The following is a 24281-nucleotide window of genomic DNA, read 5'->3' as shown; positions in this document are numbered from 1 at the left end:
GCCTTGACACTTCGAGAAGCACATCTTAGCTACATCTTATATTTTTGGTTGCAATGTAAAAGATAAGCCGCTCGAACGTAATTTAATCATGTGAAACTGCCCAAGTGTTGACTCACACACACACTATACACACACATTGACACGTGAACACACACAAAAATCAGTCGCACTATTATTGTGCCTACTAAACATTTACATAAGAGCACTTAAAAGAGAAATAAATTTTTCATCAACAAGATGATGCGTGTCCGAGTACATGTGCGCGTTTGAGTGTGTGGATGTGCTTTAATGGGCATTTTTTTCCCTCCTTTTTTAAAGTATTGCTGCAAAACCTATTTAAAAGTAGATTTTTTTTTTTTTTTTTTATTCACAATGACCTCTGCCTACATTTTCTATTCACAGTGGCAACAATTGGTCAAGAACATGAAAACCTCAAACATAATGGAATTAAAACGTGGAACACAGTTTTGTTCAAGCAGGAAGCGCATGCGCGTACGCGTGATTTCCAGCATGATTTGTGTTCAATGCGACATCCAGTCACGGTGCTGTGAGTCAGCCCGGTCAAGTTGAATGAGGAGGAGCGGCGGCGGCGGCGGCGGCGGCATCCGAATGACGACGGCAACAAACACAAATAAACAAAATGCCGGTCGAGGTGGATCACAAGGTGTTGGCCTTCCAGGTCAAGTAGGAGTTCCAGGCCACGGCCACTATCTGGACCACAGCCAACCTGAGAGCGTCACAGAGTTGCTCAAATTCAAAACTCTCACTCAACCCGGCTCAAATCAAAAGATTTATCCTGAATTGGGGCTACTTTCATCCTTAGAGGAGATGAAAGGCAAACTGGATTAAAGTGGGGACTGGAGAATAACACAAGGGCCGCCAGAACTAACACGCAGCATCGGGGTCAGCTAACATTATTTTGTGAGAGAAATTTTATCCATGAGGAGATTGAGGGCAAAGGGGAGACAGTGGACTTATAACAGGGCATTACCAGAGTTCAGGTACAACAATGGCATCAGCTAACATGAGCGCGCCTCTTTATTTGTGGGAGTCAAATTTTATCCAAAAGGAGAATAAGGGCAAAGTGGAGACTGCGGCGTATATTACAATACTCTGGCATCTAATGCACAGCAATGGGGCCAGCTAACATGAGCATGCGTTTATTTGCAAAAGAAAGAAAAAAACATCCTAGAGGAGATACTGTCAAGGGCAAAGTGCAGCAAAATGGAGATTGTGGATTGTAAGAAGCAAGTTTCCGGAACCAACGCTCAGCACGAGGGGTCAGCTAACAAAATGACGTGTGTTGTTGTGCGAGACAAATTGTATCCGTTTGGAGACTAAGGGCAACGTGCGGCAAAACGGAGATTGTGGAGTACGATACCGACCTGTGAGGCAGCGGGACGAAGTAGAAGTTGGCGATCTGCACCGGCGGCCACAGCTGACACACAAAAACACAACCAATCACACATGGGCGACAGCAGCGACTTTGAAAGAAATGAAATCGAATGAATGAAAACGACGTACATAATAATTGGAGATCAGCGCGTCCGTGTAGTCCTGTGACGACATCACAAGAACAACGTTAACGGGCACTCACGCGGCGTGCGCGCGCGCGCGCGTGTCACGTAGTTGAAGGTCACAGCGTGTACAAGAGGAAATGAAAAGTTGAGCATGCAAGACTTTTGCTATCAGAGTAAAACATGTTTCCAATTATCAGGCGACACAGTTTCCATTTGGATTATTTTCACGCGTCACGGCAGACGTCAACATGATTTGCCAACGTGAACAAAACCACGACGAGGCGCTGAAACGTTGCCTTCAAGGACAACAATCGCATTGTTTCAAACTCAACTCTTTGCAACATTCTGAGCACACCAGCCCGTTTGGACGTTAACAACGGCAGCAAGTGAGTCCCAATTATTATTTTATGTGTGTTGCTGGTTCCAGTCTGCTTGCACTGGGTCCAAGTGGGGGCAAGGAACCAGCAGCAGATGGCGCTGTGGTGAAAAAGAAACTGGATGTGGCATCGGGCCAAAACCTCAGAAGTACCTTTTGGTGAATTTCATATTTTTTCTAACATGCGTGGGTGTTATTTTTACAGATTATTGACCAATCTAAAGTGTTAAAAACGGCTTGCTCGTTCTCGATAAAATGTTTAATGGTTGAACAAACGTGCCATTTTTGGGCTCTCCTGAAAAGTGACTAATTTGAAGCTACAAGGCGTGATGTGAAGTTACTGCCACCTATAGGACTGGAGTGGAACGTCACTTTAATTTTTTTTTTTTTTTTTTTTTTTTTACAGCCACACACACATTAAGTCCCAGATAAAACAGTAGAATGTGAGGATGGCGACCCCAAGTGGGCAAAAATACTCACACCTCCCATGTTTGTGTGTTTAATAATGCCAAATGCATTTTTAGCCAAGCTCAAATAAACACTACATCCATGCTGTGGTGCAATTAGCTTGCCGTGCGCATCACCGCCACCGACAGAAACAAATCACGCGTCTCTTCCTGTGAATTTGAGCAAAGGACATTTTCCGGCCGTCAAACATCGGCAAAGTGCGCGTTAAATTTCGAGAGTGCCAGCGCGTGTCTGATCGCCATCCTCTTTGTCATTTGTTTTGTGTCCCGCGTGACATCACCAGCCGCATGTCCCGCCTCCCAGCGTCAATAATTGAGCGGAGCAGTGTTTGGACAGCTAGCACACACACACGCGCGCACACGCACGTTTTGTGTGAGCCAACACTTCTGCTTTGGCTGCAGCCACTTTTGTTTTTTGGCTATGTTTAGGAGGAGGAGATGAAAGGAGCTCAGCATGTTCTCCGTGTGGAACGGACTAAGTGTGCGCTCGATGAAAGGTTGGCCGTGATGTTAAAAGTATCCGCGTTGCGACTGACGACGCGTTTTTGTCACTACGTCAGAGTGTTCTGGTGGCCTACGTTTCAAGTAGCACGGTGGCGTAGTGGTTAGCAAGCCCGCCGCACAGTTGAGGGGTCGAACCTCCTGTGAGGGAGTTTGTTCTTCCTGCGCGTGTGGAGGTGTTTCCTCTCACGTCAAAAACATGCTAGCGGCATGGAAGTATGTGGTACGCAGGTCGTGAAAGGTGAAAAATATCGTACCCGGCGCAGCTTGGCGACGTTCTGCTCCACACTCAGCCCGTTCAGAACTCCCGACAGAGTCAGGAAGGCCCCCAAGAAACATGGAGTGAAGCACAGCTGGACATAAAAGACAGAAATGATCATTTATCAAATACGGTCATATTTTCACAACTTAAATCTTTTTTAATTGAGTCCAGTGTTATGAGAACTTCTGACCTGATCAATCATCATCTTCTTCATGGCCGCACTTTTACTTCCTCCGACCACCAGGCGGTCGAGAACTTTGTACCAGCTGCCGATGACCGGGCCCTTCGAACAGGAAGTCACAGGAAGCGCTGGTTGCTAACGGGATTTTTATATAGTCCGCTCATTGATATAAAAGTCCCACAATAGCGATTAGGGTGTATGGAATGATTCTGAACACACGCCGAGTTACCAAGGGCGGTCGACCTCCGTTTCAATCTGCGTTCCAAAATGGCCACCTGACGATATAGTGGCTAGGGAGTAATTCCCAAGCAACGCACACTCGGGCACGGAAGGGGCGGGACTTTGGAGACTCACCACAAAGAAGAATCCAATGCTCATCATCTTGGCGGTGCGGCGCACATTGTGTCGAGCGAGCCCGCGTCGCTCAATCAGCTGCTGCGAGATGACGTCGCCCACGCCCACCAGAGAGCCTGCACAAATGCACGCCGGCGGCTACTGTACGTTCGCAACAAAACACCACAGGGCAACTCACGTCAAAATATTTTACCAAGGAATCCGCGATCGTGTGTACCGCTCGCCCTGCTTTACACCGATATCTGGATTTCGGTCCGTTTTACTGCACCCCGCCCCCCACAACTCCCCTACAAATTCAACAAAACAAGAGTCCTGCCTTTGCAGATTACCAGACCTGGATGACTGAGAAACCAAATAGACAAAGAAACAACATCATTTTTAGTAAGTACATTTTTGACCAGTTAAAAATGTCTTAGGTAATCATGATGCTGGGCCAGCAATTTATTTCAATTTTTGAAAATGTAATTTTACTAGAGGGCCTGGATATATGCTGTATATATAAAAACACCTCTTAATGTTCTCAGAAAAAAAATCAAGTCGATTTGAACCACAGGTGTAAGATACGATGCCGCCATCGAGTGGTCAAATTGTGTACTGCATGAGGACTGTACTTTATCAGCACATTTCCGTTAATCTATAAAGAACATTACTTACACGAGTAGGTTCGAAGATTATATATTGAATGTATAGTGCATTTACTATTTGGTCAAAATATTGCAACACCTACAGGTGTGAGGTGTGAGATGTGAGGGAAATATGTCTTTTTTCTGCTAGAGCTATAAATTGAGGTTTCAAGGCAAGGGTTGGAAATGACAGTTTCAAGCCTTGTGTGTACTCCTTGGAGAATGTTAATCTGTGGTGCAGCCACTGAACCCGATTGCGTAAAATGTGTGTTATGGTCAAAGTTCTTTGCCTTTGTTGACTCTCCAAAGTTCACTATTGTGTCATAACACACTTTTTTCTTTTTATCAAGTACACAACAATTTAAATTGAGCTGAAAGTCAAGGTAAGTCTGTATGTCTGTGAATGTTTGTGGTGCACTGTTCTCACCGGCTGTCACAATTTGCACCGTCCAGGGGCGTCTTGCCATCAGAGCCTGGTAGGACCGCCACAGGGCCGCCATCCTCACTGTCAAACAAAACAATCATAAACTCAATATCATCATCATCTCACCTGAATTATTAATCCTCGTATTCAATTATATTTCAGATGTTATGAAATAAGCGTTATAGTAACAATACAATACATTTGTGTTTATATAGCGCACGCTAAGATGAAGCCAATGTTTAGTCGAGGACATCCGAACGTGACTCCACTCATTGTGGGCTGCAAATAAGTGACGTTGCGTGACTTGTTAGACTGGAGATGGAGTGCATTCATTACAATGCAAGGAAAAGCATGATTTAGCACAGCGAATGGCTCAGAAAATTGTTTCAGACAGAATCGCAACGCCGAATGAAAGAGCGGTTACTAAAACAAAGTGTGAGGGTATAGTCTTGCTGTGACAAACGAGAGTGTTCGAAGACAAAATGCATCAACTTTAAATGTTGGTGTTTCAGAATGACATGTCGGAGTCACGTGCTGCTCCAGATAAACTTGAACGTCACTTAGCTGGACCAGAGCGTAACATGCGGGAATTCTATAAAAGCTTGCACGAAGCCAACTTGCTTTGGTATTCGCTCTGCTTATACGATCACAAAAAACGACTGCGGTGAATTACCGACATTACAAAAGTATTGAAATATTTACATACCTTTCGTTAAGCTTCACTCTGTCGAGGCTGATGTATTCACGTACTTTCACCGGTCTACGGCCAAGTCATTCGTATCCCACTTGAACAATTACGAAAAGATGTAACACTTGTTTCATGGGTTGTTAAATGTACATAACTCAAAAGCTTCAAAAAATAAAACAAAAGGCAGTCAGCGGTTTATGCCTTATAACGAAGGCAGCTGTATATTAGCTGTGAAAGTAAGGAAAAATTCGGTTCCTCGCAGAATTCTATCACATCCCACTGAGATAGTTGTAATTAATAACAAAAAATGATCAACATTTTTCGCGAAATCGATCAAATATTCGCTCCAACCTTTTGACACGGGGAGACTAATAAATGAACACACGGCACTGTAAACCTTTTGTGTTTCCTACAGCCATTGAAGGCCACACGCAAAGGCACCGTTCGTCACTTCCGGAAAAGAAAGACAAAAAGCGTTCCGCCCCCTGGTGGATAATTCCACATATTTTAAACTAGTCTTCCAAGGTTAATTGTGAGCATCACGTGATGAAGGTTAAAGGTCAAATGAAACAAAAAATATTAAAAACAAAAGAATTTATTTAACTAACAATTCATGAGGGATGAATTCCCTTCAAGTGCGCCCTGGTCCAGTGGAGCAGAGCAGATGAAATACAGCCTCTCAAATCTTTGGGTTCTCACATAAATAAATGCCAGCACACAAAATGTAACAATGCTTGAGCTCCGTGGCGGTAAAGTCACAGTCAGTCAATTATAAAATAAAAGCCAACATTCAAAATGGCAGCAAATGTGGTCGCGACAAGTTGCCATTCCAAATAGTGGAGATTTTGTTTTAAATCAGAGAATAGAACATTCCGTGAGTTGTTAAAATGTTTTGCCATCTTGGCTAAATATTGACAAACATGAAATAAAAATTAACAACAGCAGAACTAACAAGACGAACAGTCAGTTTGTAACTAAAGGCTCATGAAAAAAAATAGTATATAGGTTCCAAATTTTACAAATATAATGAAAGGCACCATAAAATGCATATGGTATTTTAAAAGTAAACAAAAAACAAATAGTTTTGTAATTCAAGCACAAAGAATTGTCATAAATCTTTGAGGAAATCGTCACTATGTTGTCAATTGCTCCTTAAAGTACAACAAACTGCATTGGTAAACATTGAAGGGACAAAAACATGGTCAGATGACTGAACATAGATGTTAAACGCTAAAAGAATTCGGGTTCAAAGCAAAACAGGAGCTGGTCCACTCAAACTGGTCATCCGTGGTGTCTATGGTCACGTCAGAGATGTTAACTCTCATCATAAAATACTGCAGAATCCATGTGGTTCGAGTTGAAAAATGACTCGATAATGTAAAGGCTCTGCGGGCCGGACTAAAAAAAATAAATAAAAAAACGAGCCGCCTACACCTGATGTTGATTTAACACCTGATGTAGATTTAACACTTTAACATTAAATAAAGTTGTCCCTTTTAAATTCAAGTGCTGTTTACATGATCAAAATAAAGACGAACACATTACTTGTAAACCCCCCCCCTTTTTTCTTTTTTTTTTTAATGATCAAGTATTTAATGTCACGTGAGTGTTCGCTCTGCGGACCTGGGAGGCTTGGCGACGTTTTGCTTTCGAGGCCCTGTCACAAGTCCATCCCGTCGTCACTTTCGCAGCAGTCTGAAGGGGCGTCGGTGCCAAAGTAGCGATCGCCAAAATTACCTTTGAGAGAGATGTGACACGTTTAAAAGGGGCCACATTACGTCAAAGTGACTTTTTTTTTAATATATTGTAACTAGTCAACTGATGGACTGACTTTTCTGGTCATAAAACAACAAATACATTTTTCTGTTCTGACCAGCAGTCTCTCAAAACACATTCCTGTTGGATGGGCCTGTTTTTTTTGTTTTCATTTCTCACCGATGCCGGGGATGATGTGAAACTGGTGGTTGACCTCCTTGTCCACGGCGGTGGTGATGATGCGCACTCTGGGGAAGGCGTAGGCCACCGAGTGGACGCCCATCTCCGCCATGAGCAGCGAAAGCAAGAAGATCTTATCCTCCGCCACGTCGTGGTCCTTTCCACATCCGGAGTGAACGTTAAATGTACAAAATATTTCACAATGTTCATTCATTCATTGGCATTGCTTGACTTTTTTTTTTTTCTTTCTTTCTTTCATCCTATTGGTGTACGCCACTCCCAAGCAAATCGTCACTGAGCTTTCTTCTGAGTTTGAATGCCAGTCATCATACTCACCAGCAAGACCCTGATGGCCATGAGAGCAGCGGCCCCCGTGGACACGGTGCTGTCCATCAGGATGACAAAGTCCTCGCTGATGTCTTTGGGCAGGCGTAGGTAGTGCAGCTGCACTCACCACATATAAAACATGTTTTTTTTTTGTTTTTGTTTTTTTTTAAATTAAAGATCTTTTTTGAATGGGGTAACAGAACGGAAGGACAACGGCGTACCTCAGGTTCACCTGTGTCGTGGTTGGTCTGGATGAGGATTTTGCCCAGTCGGATGTCTTTGCACACAGCCATGAGTGCCTGCTCCATAGTCTCGCCCGCCCTCAGGATGGACACGCCTGTGATCTAAACAACAACAAAGTCACATTTTATTGCACAGCAAATCTTACGTACAAGGCTTACTTACTCTTTTACCGCTCAGCCTCCTGCCGTGGTAGACGCTCCCCTGAGGCGTCTCCACGGATGCGGGCTGTCGACCAAAAAAAAAAAAAGGAAGGAGCAGTTAGCCCTGCTGCGAAGCGGACAAATAAAGACACTTGGGGAAAACAAGCACAGACGTGGAGGGGCAGGAAAGAGAGGGCGTGTTCGATCAGGAGCCTCATTAATCGTTTGGAGTAGAAGACAAACTCGTCGCGGTTGGTCTCCTTGTTCCTAATGAAGAGAGGACAGGAGGGGCGCTCCAAATCACAACAGGCGATCCTAGAAAGTCTTTGGCGAGAGCGCCGGTTACCTGATGATGGTGTGCATGCCGCGCACCTGCGGCGAGCTCTTCAGGACGCTCAGCGAGGCGGGTAGAGGCTGACCTTGGTGAGCCGACGCCAGGGCAGACCTGAAAAATGGCATTGGGCAAACAAGCCCATCATTAGCACCAGATTGACAAATACTGTCACCAGGCGAGTCAGAAGAAAATCAACGTAATGTCCATTTAATGTTCACTGAAAACACTTTTGGGTGGGGTGGGGGGGGAGGCCAAAATATATATATATTTTTGTTGTTGTCATTTAAGCTGTTGGTTAAAATTTAGATTTTCTATTCCTTGAAAGTATTTGCATCATTTGGTGATTAATTTCTTTCATTAAATCATTGTTTAATTCTCACTACCAGCAGGGGGCACTAAGTCTTTATAAATGCAATCGTGTCAGACAGCCCATTTTATTTAGTTAGCCAAAAGTATGCCATAAACACCTGGGAAATCTTTTACATTCTGACCAAAGTGTATAATATATCTGTATATTAAACTTTATTTAAAAGAAAAAAATAATTGAGTTCACTCCTTGGCACCTTTCTGGGCACGCAAGAACACCAGACACACAAAAGGAAAACAATCAATTCAAAACATGAGTCAACATTTAACAGGATGACTTCCAAAGAACAAACAAGATTAGCTTGATCTCAACAAACGCTTGTTTGCTCTGATCAAGCGGAAGCAAACTGAAAAAAATAGCAGCACGAAAAAAAAAAAAAAAAAACACCAACAAGACGTAGCAGCCATGAAACATGCTGAAGCGTGATGTCACCGAGCACGTCATTAGGTACGCCGCAACAGCGCAACGGCTCGGCCCGGATGTGGTCCTGTTTGTACCTAATGAAGTGTCCGGTGAGCACTGCCGCTTTCACCCGCAAATCGCCAGTTGTGCGGCAAACGGGGAGTAGCAAGGGTGTCAAACAAGGTCAGAGTGCAACAAGATGCCTCACATATCCCAGCGCAGCTTCCCGGAAGAAGGGCAGGAAGCGATGATACACGGAAGACGACACAAGAGGAAGAGGAAGGAGAAAGTCAATCAAAACAGCCAGCGCAGATGTGACACCCGCTCAGTGTATTAAAAAAATACAAATAAAAAAATAATATTGAAAAGAAATCATTTGAAAAGAAAATCTTTGGCTGCCGAAGTCTGACATGGACTTTGTTTCAGTGATGGAGCTGCCTTTTTGTTTTGAAAGTCAGCTTGCAAGCTGAAAGGGAGTCAAGTCAGTTGGTGTCAGCTTTCACTTGAAAACGTCTATAACTTGAGAGGAAAGTAGTCGTAAAAACTGTTGTACCTCACAGTGATCTCACGCTGGGATGGTCGGACACAGCCAGGCCGGGTGGGAAGGAGGGCCGGGCACACACACACACACACACACACAAAAGTAGTTCAGGTAAGTCACCTGCAATAAGTTGGCATGTGAACACAAGCCGCCTGAGGAGTGCGAGTGTACTAGTGGACTATTCATCCGATACACTGACGTGAGGGGGTTAGGGGGAGGGGGGGGGGTCTCACTCTGTTTTAATCGGGCCACCAAGCATTTACTTAATCACGCGTCCTGTAATACTGGCCGCGAATTAGTAACAGCTAATTCATTCGAATGCAATAATAATAACTATCGCTAAAAAGTCCCAAACTAGTTTCCCTTAAAAGGACCTCACTGCTGTTTTTTTGTCCAGTTACACAACCAGGTCAGAGTGACCCCGGACCCCGTGGGGTTCGCATTAGACAGAATAGTTCCCCTCTGTCCCAAAGTGAGAAAACTTTTAAACGCAAAGAAAAGTGCATTCAAGCGTTACCTTCTCCAGCTGACTGTGAACGTGCTGAACGATCAAATCCAGCGCCACAGAGTTGTCACCGCCTGCGGCCGGACACAAAAAGCGGCTCAATGGCGGCGGCCCTTTGAAAAGTGGCGAGAAAAGCTCAAGCCCACCTCGGGGCACCACGATGTCGGCCAGCTGCACGGTGGGCTCGATGTACTGCTCGAAGGCCGGCTTGACGAACTTGTTGTACTGCTTGATGATGCCGCCGATGTCCCGCCCGCGCTGCGACACGTCCCGCTTCAGCCGCCGCGTGAGCCGGATGTCCGAGTCCGTGTCCACAAACACCTTCATGTCCAGCAGCTGGCCCGCCAAACGTTTGGAAAACACCATCAACTTTCAATCCGAATTTACAGACGTACCGTTCAGCAATACTTGTGGCATTTCCGGCTGAAAAAAATATCGATGACATCATCCATTAGCCGCCTACAAAAAACGGGAACGTCGTTCAACTCCGTCTATCAGCGGCGACTAGTCCAGGTCCTCTTTGACTGCAGAAAATCTCACGGGCCCGCCGCGCAAGTGTACCTAATGAAGTGGTCCATGTACGCTATCTCCCAGCAGCGCCTCATTAGCATATCGCTCCATTGCCATCGTTGCGACGAGTGAGCACTCGGCGCCATTCATCACCGCCCAGACACGGGTCGTCATTAACTGTGATGGAGGAGGATCCCGTGGGAGACGGCCGGCCCTTATCGCCACGGTCCAGCTCACACGCGCGCGCGCGCACACACACACACACCCCCGCAATGTGGCAGGACACACTGCTGTAAAAGAAGGCAGCTTTCACAACTACAACAACTAAAGTACCTTGAGCAGTTCCTTGTTGGCGAAGGCCAGGATGCCCTCAAAGATGACAACGTTGGCCCCGTACACAGTTTTCTGAAAAAAAAAAAAAAAAAAAAGTAGTAAGTAGGGCTGAAAAATTGAAAGTGACAAAGCCACAGATGTGTTTGTATTATTAGTGTAATCTCATTCATGAATTACCCTTAAAGAATAATCGCAAATTAAATCGTAATCGCAATCTTGAGGGGTGGATTTTTTTTTCAAAATGGCTCTAAAATCCCGACTCCTAAATCAAAGCTATTTGATTCAATTGTGCTAAGGCAACTCAAAGGCATCAAAGAGGATACTGAAGCGCCGGAGAGAAAACAAACGGAGGTGAGGGCGCACCGCCGTCAGCGGCCGGCTTCCCCATCTGTGTCGCGTGGAAGTCGATAAAAGTTGAGCGACGACGCACAGCCGAGGCGAGACGAAGCCGCCCGCCGGCGCTTTATGCGAATTGTAAAGAAACCGAAGAGTGTTTATCGACCGCTTCATTCAGTGTGTGCGCCCTCTCCTCACACCTGATTTAGTGCGTAGTCAACACGGTCAAATGCGACCGCCTGAACCACATTAAAGTTCCTGATGGACCACAGAAGAAGAAAAAGAAAAAGAGGGGGGGGCGCCCGCGCGCGCGGCACCCTTGAGGGGAGCGATGGGGGTTGTTGCAGGCTTTTAATTACCAGCAGCTGGCGCAAAGCGCCCGTAAAAGGCTTTGGGAGTGTGGACAGGCCATTTCCCATGAGGCTTTGGGCCTTTCAGCCATGAAATTACATCGCCAAGAAATAGAGAACAGTTGTCGCCGGTTGCCCGATTGATTCGTGAGTGCGTGCGCGCGCGCGTGGGGGGGTTGGGGGGACCTCTTGCGCTAATGCTGTGATAATTAGCACATTAGCGCAGTTAGCGCAGCCAGGGAACAAGTGCTGTTGGTGGGCTTTTCAATATGTACACATACTGACTATGCTAGAAGACAATCAACTTCAGATTTAGACCAATTTTAGACCAAAGTGACAATTTTGACAAAAAAAAGCGGCGATGATGGGAAAAAAGTATATATATATATATTATACAAAACGCTATTTTGGGGGAAAACATTTTGAAGTGTAAAAAAAAAAAAAAAAAAAAGACAATTTGATTAAAAAGAAAATATTGACAAAAAGAAAATTTCTAATCAAAAATCAAAAAACACTGAGAATTTGGATGAAAACAATTATTTTGACAAAAAACGCCCCAATTTTCTTTTTTTTTAAATTTTGATTTAAAAATGACCAAAAATGTTAGTTCTGACAAAAATGATCACAGGCTAGGCACTCTATTGATATTCTTGAATTATTATTTTTTTTCTTTCTAAAGGTGATACGCACCCATTCTTTGCGTCTGCAGTGAGACGTGAAGTCATACACGGGCACTTTGATGCTTTTTCCTTTCTTGAGCTTTCGCAGGACGTTGACCAGCAGCTCAAAGTCGAAGGCGTCGGGGTGGTCGAAGTTGTACTCGTTGCTGGCCGCCAGCTCCTGCTCGTCTTTGTTCAGCACCTTGCAAAACGCAGACAACTCCTTTGAGGTTTGTCGCAGCCACTCGAAACCGAGCCGCTGACGCCATTTAAGAGTTGGACAGACGGTGCAAATTGTCGAAAGGACTTTGGTTGTGTCGCAACATTTGAACAGGGGATGAAATCCGAGCCCCGCCGCCCCGTTGACCTCACCTTGTAGAAGGAATCCATGGAAAGCAGAACCACCCAGGGAACGTCGAGCGCCTCAATGATCTTCTTGGCTACGGTTGTTTTCCCAGAAGCGCTTCCTCCACACAGACCTGCGGGAAGAACCGCACCGACTTGAACGGAAACTCGTTGCCGCCATACCCGTCCAGGCATACGGGAAGACTCTCGTGGACCCGAATGGAAGCTCGCGCCCGTCTAAGCGTGCGGAAGGTTTGTTTAACCTGAATGTAAACTGACAAGCTTCACCCCCATCTAGGCATACTGGGAAAGTCATGCTGATCTGAGTGGACAAAGGCGAGCTTGTACAATCAACATGAACTCACGCTCGGAAAAATCTCCATTTTAACCATCCAAAAATGGTGATGTCATAATCGGGCGGGTTTAACAGCATTTTCCCAGAGTAAAAGACGAAAGGACATTAGCGCAGCAGGTTTTATTCACCGCTCAGCACAGTGCAACAGCCCCAGCAGCTGAGACGAACCGTGAACGCGTGTGCGTGCGGCGCTTAAACATATGGACACAGCTCAAGGGGGGAAACAGGAGAACGTGACTGCACCTTATTTTATTCATACACTCGAGGTAAAGGCCCTTTCACACTGCACTTAGCAGTGCACCCATTTGTTGTGTATGTGCTGGGCAACAGTGTTGCAGGTTAGCAGAACAAAAAAAAAATACATTTAAAGTACATAAACGAAACAATCCTCATTCACAATAGTCTCACCAATGACGAAGGCCTCCTTGAAGGTGGCCCCGGTGACGTTGTACCAGGGGGGCCTGCCGGCCGTGTAGATGGTCCGCTTGCTGGTCCTCAGCAGCGGGGGCACCGTTTGGGACTGGCCGGTGGTGCGTTTTGAGGGTGCCAACGACGGCGTCAGGGGGCAGCAGCCAGGGATGCAGCTGGTGAGGCCGTCCAGGGAGTTTTCGCTACTGCCGCTTGATGTTTTAAAACGGAACACAGACAAATACAAATCAGGCGAGCATTCTTTGACTTGCAACACCAACGACAGAACGCAATTTCTGTTGAAAATGCATGTGAGTCCTGAAGCTGCACTGAAATGCTCTGGAATGAATTGGATTGTTGAAATGTAAAATTTTAACCTTGAAGTTCGAATGGGTTGAATCGGAGGGGATAATTATGGAAGGTATTTTTTAGTTTGGGGACTTCACAGTGAGGAGATAAACATTAAAATATTATCCGTGGATGATATCGTGAAAATGTGGGAATTGTTGGAACGTAATAGTTCCCAAGAATTTGAAATGGTAAAGACTGTTTTGGGTTTTTTTTTGTTCCTGGTGAACATCTTATCCACTTGGAAAATGTGGAATTATGGGAAAAGTGGAATGGAACACATGCAAATCTTTTCAAAACAACATTTCTGTTATGCAGAATCCGATACGGCCTATCATTCCGATTCCCTTCTTCACATGACATTCTATTCTTCAGCATTCACACAATAATGAGTGATTTTCAGTGCTTGCTGCCATCAGATATGCCCAATGTGCTCATAGCGACCCCCCGCTGCTCCTCTACAGGCATTTTTGTCAATGGGGCAACTCCAGGTTCCACAAAGCCATCAATTTCATTTTAAAAAACGTATTAAAAAAATGTTTGCCCAAACTCAGTGTATGGTCAAAAACAGTTGGATGACGATTAAAAACTTTGTGGGACCTGCCGCCGCTGTTCCTGTGGAGGCAGGAACGAAGTCCGCTCACTCGGGGATCTCCCTCCTTCAAAAAAAAAAACCACCACAGCGGTTTTGCTGTCGGTGCGCTTGAGGGGGAGGGCGGTGGGATTGAGGGGGGGGGCCGACCCTCCCCAGGAATACGCAACGATGCCCGGGAGGCAGCTGACAAGGTAGGGTCGCAAGTCGCATGAGTAAGGCTGTCATCACGCGGCAGAAGAAGATACAATCATATTCTGTGATGTCATCAGGCAGACTCCACCAATCAATGGACTTCCTCAAAATACCTCAACGCATGATGGGAAATGGCACAAACTGGCTGACGTAAAGCGTCTATGTGGCGGTGTTATAACCCTTTAAGCGAGATGCAGCAACATATTGTAGACAAAATTGTAATTGCTGGCATACATTATTTATCCTCGTAGAATATAACTGCAGTTCAGGGTCACTCACAAAGTAAAACATTATAGAATGCTATTTTGTTTTTTGTAAAAAAAAAAAAAAAAAAGAGAGGGATGCGGGTGGAGGAGATAAATAGGTTTCAATTCAAGGTTTCAAAAGATGATTTACAAAGTGTTTTGAGTGACAAGCTTGGTCACGATTTCAACCCATATACCAAGGCACCACTGTACAAGGGCACACACATTTGAGTTTTTGACAGAAAATAAAAATGACAAAAATATATATCCACATAAAAATAAGACATTTGATGAGATATAAAAAAAGACGACCAAAAACCGAAAAAAAATTGGGAAAATTAACGAATAGGCAAAACGACGAATGAAATTTTGTTGAAAAACGACAACAGCGTTGAGGATTTAGATTTTTTTTAAAAGTCACAGTAGGATCTGGATCCATTTTTTCTCATGACATAATTGCGTGACGTCAACTCTCACAGAGTTAAGTTTTCAGAGATGTCACTGCTTGTGTCCAAGTTACGTTATCTGCTGCTAGCAAGGTGCGGGGAGCTAGCCAGCCAGCCAGCCAGCCAGCCAGCCACGTTAACCAGGTTAGCCTGCTAACTGCCCACGCCGAGCCTGCCGTTTCCGCTCCATTTCGGCGCAACAACAAGCACGCGACTCGTTTCCCACATGTCGCTAATACCTGTCGGAGCCGGACATGCTTCTGTCGGAGCCTTTGACGCCGCCGGAGGGAGGAACCAACTCGTCCGGTTCCGTCTGGCTCGACGTGGGGTTCATGTTCATGTCTGCCCCAAACGGCGCGGAACCCAAACAGTAAGGATGACATCATGACGTACACGCACGTACAACGGGAGCGTACTTCAAGTGTTGTGGGCTTTTAAAATTACTCTACTAGTGGAGTGTTACTCTCCACACGGCAAATATAGGGAACTATTTGTAAAGCTGTTTATGGATACGTCATATATGACGTTTACATGTATTTACAAAAGAATGGAAGTTTTCACAGGCGATTACTCTGAAACTCTCAAATGTAAAATTCCCTTCAGTGGCCCTGAACGGACCATCCGGAGACGCCAACTTGTGCTACGTTCAATTGCACAAATTTAATGTCGTTTTTTAAACAACTTTAGAATTATCCACAACTCACTGAAATTTACACAGCACTTTTCAGAGAGGACTCAAAGTGCTTCACATAGCTATTTAATATACTGTATCGTCATATACATAATACAAAAACACTACATTTAAAAGTGAAAAACTAAATCAAAATAAATATCAATAATTTAATAAACAGAACCCTCGCTATTATATATAGTCTTAAAAATATACATACACATAACAAACCATGATCATGATATACTTCTGCCATGAATTGTGCTTTGGCTCGCATAATACACTTCTTTGACATTTAATTAAAAGCGCCAGAGGTGTACACAAAGCAAAAAAAAAAGAAAGTCACTTTAATGTTTAACGTTTGCGTCAACAATAACAAACGTCACGTGTGACCAACAACAGCATATATATATATATATTTATTATTATTATTTTTTTTTTTTTGCCGGTCGTATATTGCACCTGTATTACCAATGGGAAGTGTGCTCGCGCGCTATTGGACACGCTGAGCAGCACTGAGGCTTGACTGGACCTATTTGTCGCGTCCGGAAGCCCGCAGTGAGCACTGTGCTTGCTTATGATCAACTGCAGCACAATTTATAAAAAAAAATATAATAATAAAATAAAATAAATCAACTTAAAAAATATATAGTCCCTCAGTCTTGGCGCGCGCCCCCTCCTCCAACCAAAAACTCAGCAATGAAGCTTCTCCCCCTGCACGCTTCCTGCTCCACGAGGACTTGCCCCTGCCTGCACCGCCACTGATTGCGTCGTTGAGCGCTGTCGAACCCGACCGACTGGACCGACTGGACCGACCGGAGCCCGCAGCGCTAGCGGACCACCTTCCATTCGCTCGAACCTCCTCCGCAGCTCCATGGATGCGAAGGCGTCAAGTTCGGAGAAGTCTCAGCTGATCCACGAGAAGGACCACAAGACCTACTGCGAGCGCGTGCACAGGTGGGAGACAACGAAAGCGCACACGCACGCGCAGGCTTTTTACGCCCGGGTGCGCGTTCATTCGCACGCGTGGCTCGCTTGCGGACAGCCTGCGTGACAAATGGCGCGTCGTTGGGCACACCTGACGAAGCAATGCCCCAACGCAAAAAAAAAAAAAAAATCCAAATGAAAAAGCGTTAATATATTGAAAATATAGAGACTAAAGCGTGTTAATCTATAATATGACGCAATGCAATAATTTTGTCTTTAGGAAGATAATTTTCACTTTTCATTGAAACATCATATTAAATGAAAAAAAAAACTATTATTAATTGTATCCATTCGATTAAGTGTGACTTAAAAAATAAATGTGAAATATTTGCTGCAATGAGTATTCGTCAAAAATGTCATCCCATCGAATATCATTTCTGAGCATAATTTTTTTCAAAATGAACATACATCTTTTTCAACGTAAGAGATATATTTTCCTTGAAACGGATGAAAATGGGCCTTCGATAGCACACCGTCGCACGTTTGTGGCCTGTAATAAAAATCTGCAGTCAGATTGACCCTTATAATAAACACGTTTATTTATCCCTTCATTTCCAGTATTTATTTTTTACTTTATGCGATGTGTGCGGGGACACGCGCGCGTGCACGCCGGCGGAGTGCATCTGTCACCACATTTCATGCACCATTTGCAACGTGCGCGGCGCGCGCGCGCGCCGACTGACTGCTGCACTTTTTGCTCTCCCGGCCAGAAATGCTGTGCGTGTTCTTCCTTTTATTTTTGAACGAAATGTCGACCGCACGTTTCGCATGATTGTGGAAGATTCTTACGAGTCCTTTGAACGGTTGCGCACTTCCAAGAATCTGCAACGTTGCGGGGGCAAACCAACAATTAAGAAGCTCTGCAGCAAAAACGAAATCATTCAAATAAACATGACTTCATTTCACCTTTTACGAATATATTCGGATTAATTTGATCGTCCTACTACTTTGTCAAAACAACTATCGGATGATACACAATTTCAAACGTCAAGTTAATACAAAATATTCCGTTTTAATGATGAGAGAGCTTTTCCAGGCAGGACGAGCGAGAGAAAGGAAATGATCCTCCACCCAAAACTCAACAAACGTGTTTGTGTGATCACTCTCTAATACTTCATCAAAACACAAATTGGTAGCATGATTAAATAGAGTAGAATGAAGCAGCTTGTGCATTGTGATTTCATGCTGGAATCCAATTCATGGCGCTGCTCCTTAACACAGTTCAGCCTCACACAAATGACCAATACTATCACTTCAGCTTCTCCTGCGGGTGACTCAGGAAGCCGCCGTCACATTTTGAATTTGTCACAGAGGATAAAGAAAAAATGCCTGCGAGTATTGTGACATGTGTTGCTCCACCGATTGTGTTCATGCACCCATTGCCTCAAGGCTTCCCAAACCGCCGTTTTTCAATGCTAACCGTGAGCATGTCAATAGTTAGCATTCATCTAACAGGCCCTCCTGAAGGCAACGTTATTGGGTTGCTCTACCTGCGCTTCTCTTTGTTTGAGGTTTAGTTTGATAATAAACTTCAGCTGGGGCCGTCCATTCAACATCTTGAAGCCTCTTTTATGAACGATATCTCAAGGTGCCGCTGAAGGAACACTTAGTGCAGTGCACAGTCACACTAAGGATGCGGGTATCCTCTATATTTATATATATATTTTTTTTTTGCTCTGTAAAGAAAAACATTGATTTTTTGTTTCAGCAGAATTGGACCGCAATAAATGGAGGGAAACACCATTTACGTGTGTGCGTGTGAAATCCCGTCCACATCTCAGAGGTGTCATTGAGCACAATCTCTTTCCCACTTGAATGCTTTTCTTCACAGTGGACATCGACCCCCTCTGTGTCTGCGTGCGTGCGTGCGTGTGTTATCGTGGAGGACATGAAATGCGTGTGCGGTTATCTCAAGTGAGTCCAAATGAGATCTATTCCACCTCATTAAACACATCATCACCATGGAACCCCTACACCCAACACACACGCACGCAGAAAGAAAGCCCACAAAGGAAGTAGCATGAATGTTAGCTTGACTGCTATGCAGTTAGCACGTTAGCATCGACGCCCAGTGAAGAGTTCAAAACGCAGACATATTTGGAGCTTTGGTTTCAGGTTAAAGCGACTAATTTCATCCGGGGCAAAGTTTTATGGAAAATGTCATTCAAAGAGGTCTTGACATTTCATGGCAAAGAAAATCACTGAGTTCAAAAACAGAAAGGGCTAAATATTCACATCCGTATAACGTCACACTGAAATGTAAATATTGTGCTGTGCAAATAAAAATGATGAACTGGTGAGTGACTGCAATCTCTTGACTTAAACATTAACGCAACTTTAATTCAACCCAATTTATGTGCGAAACAAATTAACTCCTTAAAAATGCTCTCGTTCGCATCGTCGGAGCGCTGCAAAATCAACAAATGGAAAGTCATCCGTCAGCCAGCCGAGCAAGCAAGCAAGCAGGCAGGCAGTTAGTCAGTCAACCCAATAAAAAGTCAATCAGCCAAACAACCAACAAGCAACCAAACTGTCAGTCGCTTAAGCAACCAAACCAGCCACTAACCAGACTAACCAAGTAGCCAATCAACCAAACAACTAGCCAGTCATTCAAGCAAGCAGTTAGTCAATCAACAGTTGTGCAGTTCCTTCTCAGATCCAAGCGAGCGCTTCCCCGACTTCCCGTTCAAGAATGGCGGCAAGGCGAGCGGCGCCGAGCTCAAGCGCCCCGACGCGGCCCACTGCCACCAGCGCGCCGCGCCGGCGCCGGGCGGCGACCAAGACGCCAAAGTGGCTCAGAAGAAACTCTACATCGCATCCGCAGTGTGCCTGGTCTTCATGATTGGCGAAATCATCGGTAAAGAGCGCGCTAGCGCGTCCGGCTTGCACTTCCTGGTAGCGACGCGTGCGTGTGCGGGCCCTCAGGGGGCTACCTGGCCCACAGCTTGGCCATCATGACGGACGCGGCCCACCTGCTGACCGACCTGGGCAGCATGCTGGTGAGCATCTTCTCCCTTTGGATCTCCTCCAGACCTCCCAGCAAGAACATGACCTTCGGGTGGCACCGCTCCGGTGAGACCGCAATTTGGCGCCGATGGCAAGGCGTTCTGCTTTCAGACCGGAGCTCACGCGAAGCCGAATGACAAAAAACAGGTGGACGGCTCACGCGATTTTGTGTCTGTGTCTTGCTTAGAGATCCTGGGCGCCTTTTTGTCCGTCATGTCCATCTGGATGGTGACGGGCGTCCTGGTCTACTTGGCCATCGAGAGGATCGTGCGCAACGACTACGAGATCGAGGGACACGTGATGCTGCTCACGTCCGCCTTTGCGGTGGTTGTCAACATCTTGTGAGTTGACCGCTTGAACTACGTTTCTCAGTAGCTTGGGTCAGAACGTCGCACTAGACAAGCTCATTTTCCGGAAATGAGGGAATACGGTCCCACCCGATGGTCGCAGGCTTTTTCCACGCGGCGACAACGAGACGCTCTAAAGCAGCCGCGCCCCGGTACAAACGCTGGCTGTCTACTCAGACTTTTTAAAAAGACGATTTCACACACTCATGGCACGCAACGAGGCGCTCTAGAGTGGCCCCGGACAACTGTTGGGTAACTTTGGAAAACAAAATGGCCGACTGACTATCAAAGACACTTCCCAAATCAGCCTTGCCAGCCAGTGATGTCATCAGTTTTGTTTTGTCGGGAACCTCCCTCAGCATGGCGTACATCCTGCACCAGTCCACCACCTTCCACGCCCACGGCCGAGGCTACCAGCACATCGAGGACGACGGCCCAAGCCCCCGGGCCCCTCGCGACCACGCCCTCCTGGCCGGCGCCCACGGCAGCACCAGCGTACGGGCGGCGTTCGTCCACGTGCTCGGAGACCTGCTGCAAAGCCTCGGCGTCATGGTGGCCGCCATTGTGATCTACTTCCGGGTCAGAACGTGCATTTCTTTTTTTGGGGACACAGGGGGCGCCATTTAGGAGAATGCCAACAGTCGCTCTAATTATTGATGACGCACTGGATAATAGTTTATTACCTTAAAGAAGCTCAGTATGCCAGCATGGAAGATCAATATTGATTCATATTTTTTTGCTTTATCATTCATTTTGTTACTAGTCAAAGTTGTCATTCATTTGTAATTGTAATTTATTTTGGAAATGCTTAATTTGGCTCTACAACAATGACGGTTGGAAATGTGTTTTTATTATATCAATATGTCATTTTTCTATTTTTGAATGCATTTTTTTTGTTTGCCATTCCTTTTCCCATTTGATCATTGACTATTTTTTTTGTCATTTTTGAGAAATTATTCAGCTATTGTTAAAAAAATTGTTGTTCATCGTTAAGTCATTTTGAGCACTATTTTTATCATTCCATGCTGCTGCCCTGAGCAACAAACTATTATTAACTATTATCAAAAATCACTAACTAGTAGCATGTGAAACATCATGTGAAATATGTGCAAAAACTAGTTGGTAAAAAAAAAAAATAAAAACGCTTTTTTGTTGTTGTCGTCACCGGCAGCCTGAGTACAAAGTGGCCGATCCCATCTGCACTTTCCTGTTCTCTATCTTTGTCCTGTGCACTACCGTCACCATCCTCAAAGACGTCTTCAGGATACTCATGGAAGGTGACGGGACATCTCGCAAACGCTCACACACACACACACACACACACACAGGAACGCGGAATTGAACACTTTCCTTTTTGCAGGTTCCCCCAAAGGCATCGAGTTCAAGTCGGTGAAGGAGGTTCTGCTGTCGGTGAAGGCGGTGCGCTCGGCCCACTCGCTGCACCTCTGGGCGCTCACATTGGGACAGACGCTGGCCTGCGTACACCTGGCTGTCGGTAAATAGCGACCATTGCCGCCAACAGAAAGTAGAGATAGAGTGCAGTGGTGACTTGTGATACGAGTAACCTGAGCGGGCATAGTTGGTGGACCCTTTAAGCAACGGATATTTGAACATATTTATTTATTTATTTTTTTCCCATTTTAAAAAAAGTTACTATCGATTGATCAAATTGGCCGGCCGATTAATCGTCCGGGCTCGTATTATTACTATATGTTTTTATAAGGTAGAATGTCACTGGCCTATGTTCCAATTTAGTGAATTTCATATTTTTTCATAAATCTATACTGTTGATCAGGCCAGAAGTGGGTGTTATTTTGACACATGATTGACCAATTTCAAGTGTTGAAAATGGCTCTCTCTCATATAATGCAATGATTCAACCAAAATTTCGTTTTTTGTGGGGGGGTCTCATGAAAAGTGACTATTTTGGAGCCCCGCCCAACACCAACGCAACCCTAATCCTAACCCTAACAAACGCAACTTGTATCTCAAGGCACCACTGCAGCGCTTGTTATTTTTGTAGCGTACTGACCGTGTGTGTTGTGCCGCAACGATCCAGACGAGGGCGCAGACACGCAGTCGGTCCTGCAGGAGGCCACGGAGCTTCTCCACACCAAGTTTGGCTTCCACAGCGTCACCATCCAGGTGGAACGCTACCACAGCGACATGCAAAACTGCCAACTCTGCCAGGACCCTTGGGACTGACCCCCCCCCCGAAATACAAAAAAACCCTCCACAAGTTCATGAAACGAGGCGTTCAAACGGCGGAATGTCCACCAACGTCTCCACTGAAACCAAAACAGGCATCAAAACCATTTGGCAACAACACCCTAAATGTTAAATGTTCCTCACTCGCTGGGCCCCCCCTCAAAAAAAAACAAAAAACGACCAGACGTGTCAAATTTCGAAGACATTTTCACTTCATAGGGACTTAAAAAAAAACGTTTATATGGCCTGTCACAACTGTCTTTCAGAATGTCCATAAAATGTGCATATCAGACACACACCACGACAACTACGATCTGTGTAGTTTGCACGATTATTTAAAAAAAAAAAAAATGGACACCTCTTATGGTGCTGATGTTATTGATTACGTGGGTCCAATCATCTAATACAAAACGATTCCAACACTGTCATCGGTGTCGATCAATACTCCTGATCATATACCTGGATAGCAGTGTAATCGGTATGGATCAGGAAGACAGATCATAACTGCTCGCACTCACTGCCTAACTCGTCTGAAGGGAACACAAATCCACTGCCATTTATTGGAAAAATTCTGAATATGATCGATAATCGGCATGTCACGGTTGATTTGCATTTTTCTTTCCCCAATAAAAGGGCTGCACCACATTATAGTATTCAAAAACAAAAAAAAAAACAAACAAACACCAAAGCAACTAAAGCTCCATTTTGGGATCAACCAACTAAGACACTTCATTAGGTACACACAGGCCAAATAGCAGCCAAGCCAACTTTGGTTATAAGGTCGAAATATTAGGAACAGCTCCCAGCGTGATGCAGTACACTTACGGCCAATCAAAATAGGATCATTATTGTTGTATGCTTGGCTGGCGTACCTAATGAAATGTCCATTCTGTTTATGTGTTATGAAATGTGATCTATTTGTCCACAAGTGCAATTGAAGCAAATGGTCCATGTCAAGTGGTTGTGTGTTGTCTTGTGGTCAGCGCATGTTGCGTGTTTGTTTGTGATCGATGCTGCATTAAGACAATTGAAAAATCATTATTTCATTAAATAAAAAAAAAAAAGAAATAATCAGTCAAGCTTGCCCATTCCCCCTTTTCATACACAGTGGTACATCCCACTATTCCAAGATGTCTGACGCCAAGCCACATTCAAGAAAGGACTTATTTTATTGTACTAAAAAAAAAAAAAAAAAAAAAAAAGCTTTTTTTTTTTTTTTTTTTTTTATATTGATAAAAACTATGCTTGCATGCTTGTCAGCTGTGAGTCTATATATTGTGCTCAAGTGCCAATCAGACACGGGGAAAAAATTATTCCTGAAATATGACACACACATACGCGACACACATTTAGTGAATGTAATGACCATAGTGTGTTTCCGATTTTTTGTGGATGCTCCGTGTCGTGTTGTCTGTGTAAATATTTGGTGTACGTGTGTAAATACACTTTCAACCTTTTGTCTTTTGTGTGACGTTTGCGCGCTGTCGTTCTTTTTTGTAACTTCACAAATAAAAGGTTGCACATGACGGACTGTCCGTGGTTTCAATGCAGTGCAAATAAATTCACCACACTTTCTCTGGACCCATCGTGGCTTATTGAACACAATAGCAGCATCTCACGTGCGTATTTTGAATTGATTCGAGGCAGGTAAACAATCAAATAAAAATGGTCGCCACTTAGTGGATTTTTGTCAGTTACGAGAGGCTCTGTGAAGTAACCCTTGCGATGAACACGGGACTACTCCAAGTCTC

The 24281-nt window shown here is 44.8% G+C and overlaps 3 protein-coding genes and 1 long non-coding RNA gene across 11 annotated transcripts; 2 read left to right on the top strand and 2 right to left on the bottom strand.

Moving 5' to 3' along the window:
- Window positions 1-143: 143 nt before the first annotated feature.
- On the bottom strand, window positions 144-7133 carry mpv17 (mitochondrial inner membrane protein MPV17). 4 transcript variants are annotated; one of them, XM_086019560.1, is made up of 9 exons: window positions 5748-5881; window positions 5415-5493; window positions 4712-4789; window positions 3662-3777; window positions 3317-3409; window positions 3122-3217; window positions 1525-1557; window positions 1386-1438; window positions 144-727 (listed from the first exon to the last, which is right to left on the bottom strand). In XM_086019560.1, the coding sequence occupies exons 3-9, from the start codon at window positions 4782-4784 to the stop codon at window positions 658-660; spliced, it is 534 nt and encodes a 177-aa protein (XP_085875686.1). In that variant the 5' UTR covers window positions 4785-4789; window positions 5415-5493; window positions 5748-5881; the 3' UTR covers window positions 144-657. The 4 variants fall into 4 exon arrangements, with proteins under 4 accessions (XP_085875686.1, XP_085875688.1, XP_085875685.1 ...); XM_086019562.1 differs by lacking the exons at window positions 5415-5493; window positions 5748-5881 and adding an exon at window positions 7020-7133; XM_086019559.1 differs by having other exon boundaries at window positions 5415-5854.
- LOC147128333 (uncharacterized) lies at window positions 2595-8754 on the top strand. Of its 3 annotated transcripts, XR_015084018.1 has the most exons (4): window positions 2595-4042; window positions 4635-7516; window positions 7616-7766; window positions 7859-8754. It is a non-coding gene; the product is annotated as an uncharacterized LOC147128333 (long non-coding RNA). The 3 variants fall into 3 exon arrangements; XR_015084019.1 differs by having other exon boundaries at window positions 2595-7516; window positions 7616-7762; XR_015084017.1 differs by having other exon boundaries at window positions 2595-7516.
- LOC147128332 (uridine-cytidine kinase-like 1) lies at window positions 5976-15707 on the bottom strand. Of its 2 annotated transcripts, XM_086019551.1 has the most exons (15): window positions 15552-15707; window positions 13487-13698; window positions 12751-12857; window positions 12410-12580; window positions 11034-11105; window positions 10337-10526; window positions 10203-10264; window positions 9698-9714; window positions 8388-8486; window positions 8215-8308; window positions 8064-8126; window positions 7880-8002; window positions 7668-7775; window positions 7332-7488; window positions 5976-7133 (listed from the first exon to the last, which is right to left on the bottom strand). In XM_086019551.1, the coding sequence occupies exons 1-15, from the start codon at window positions 15650-15652 to the stop codon at window positions 7057-7059; spliced, it is 1653 nt and encodes a 550-aa protein (XP_085875677.1). In that variant the 5' UTR covers window positions 15653-15707; the 3' UTR covers window positions 5976-7056. The 2 variants fall into 2 exon arrangements, with proteins under 2 accessions (XP_085875677.1, XP_085875676.1); XM_086019550.1 differs by having other exon boundaries at window positions 10203-10526.
- Window positions 15708-16497: 790 nt separating this feature from the next.
- slc30a2 (solute carrier family 30 member 2) lies at window positions 16498-23710 on the top strand. Of its 2 annotated transcripts, none has more exons than XM_086019555.1 (8): window positions 16498-16939; window positions 19615-19826; window positions 19895-20041; window positions 20163-20316; window positions 20682-20901; window positions 21494-21599; window positions 21683-21817; window positions 22382-23710. In XM_086019555.1, the coding sequence occupies exons 1-8, from the start codon at window positions 16857-16859 to the stop codon at window positions 22525-22527; spliced, it is 1203 nt and encodes a 400-aa protein (XP_085875681.1). In that variant the 5' UTR covers window positions 16498-16856; the 3' UTR covers window positions 22528-23710. The 2 variants fall into 2 exon arrangements, with proteins under 2 accessions (XP_085875681.1, XP_085875682.1); XM_086019556.1 differs by lacking the exon at window positions 16498-16939 and adding an exon at window positions 17052-18883.
- Window positions 23711-24281: the final 571 nt, after the last annotated feature.

This window comes from Filicampus tigris, chromosome 20 (assembly GCF_054856515.1).
Source record: "Filicampus tigris isolate MCC_2025a chromosome 20, RoL_Ftig_1.0, whole genome shotgun sequence".
Lineage (NCBI taxonomy): Eukaryota > Metazoa > Chordata > Actinopteri > Syngnathiformes > Syngnathidae > Filicampus > Filicampus tigris.
Note: the sequence above shows the minus strand (reverse complement) of the source record. Positions and strands in the feature narration are given on the sequence as shown.

Excerpts from the sequence above, each read along its gene's own strand:
- mpv17 (XM_086019562.1), bottom strand. The coding sequence starts at position 4,784 with ATGGCGGCCCTGTGGCGGTCCTACCAGGCTCTGATGGCAAGACGCCCC. Across the intron at positions 3,778-4,711 it reads GGTGCAAATTGTGACAGCCG|GCTCTCTGGTGGGCGTGGGC; the intron begins GTGAGAACAGTG and ends GCATTTGTGCAG. Across the intron at positions 1,558-3,121 it reads ACGTCGCCAAGCTGCGCCGG|GACTACACGGACGCGCTGAT; the intron begins GTACGATATTTT and ends ATGTCGTCACAG.
- LOC147128332 (XM_086019550.1), bottom strand. The coding sequence starts at position 15,652 with ATGAACATGAACCCCACGTCGAGCCAGACGGAACCGGACGAGTTGGTT. Across the intron at positions 13,699-15,551 it reads AGCATGTCCGGCTCCGACAG|CGGCAGTAGCGAAAACTCCC; the intron begins GTATTAGCGACA and ends TAAAACATCAAG. Across the intron at positions 12,581-12,750 it reads CCATGGATTCCTTCTACAAG|GTGCTGAACAAAGACGAGCA; the intron begins GTGAGGTCAACG and ends GCGTTTTGCAAG.
- slc30a2 (XM_086019555.1), top strand. The coding sequence starts at position 16,857 with ATGGATGCGAAGGCGTCAAGTTCGGAGAAGTCTCAGCTGATCCACGAG. Across the intron at positions 16,940-19,614 it reads TACTGCGAGCGCGTGCACAG|TTCCTTCTCAGATCCAAGCG; the intron begins GTGGGAGACAAC and ends ACAGTTGTGCAG. Across the intron at positions 20,042-20,162 it reads CTTCGGGTGGCACCGCTCCG|AGATCCTGGGCGCCTTTTTG; the intron begins GTGAGACCGCAA and ends TGTCTTGCTTAG.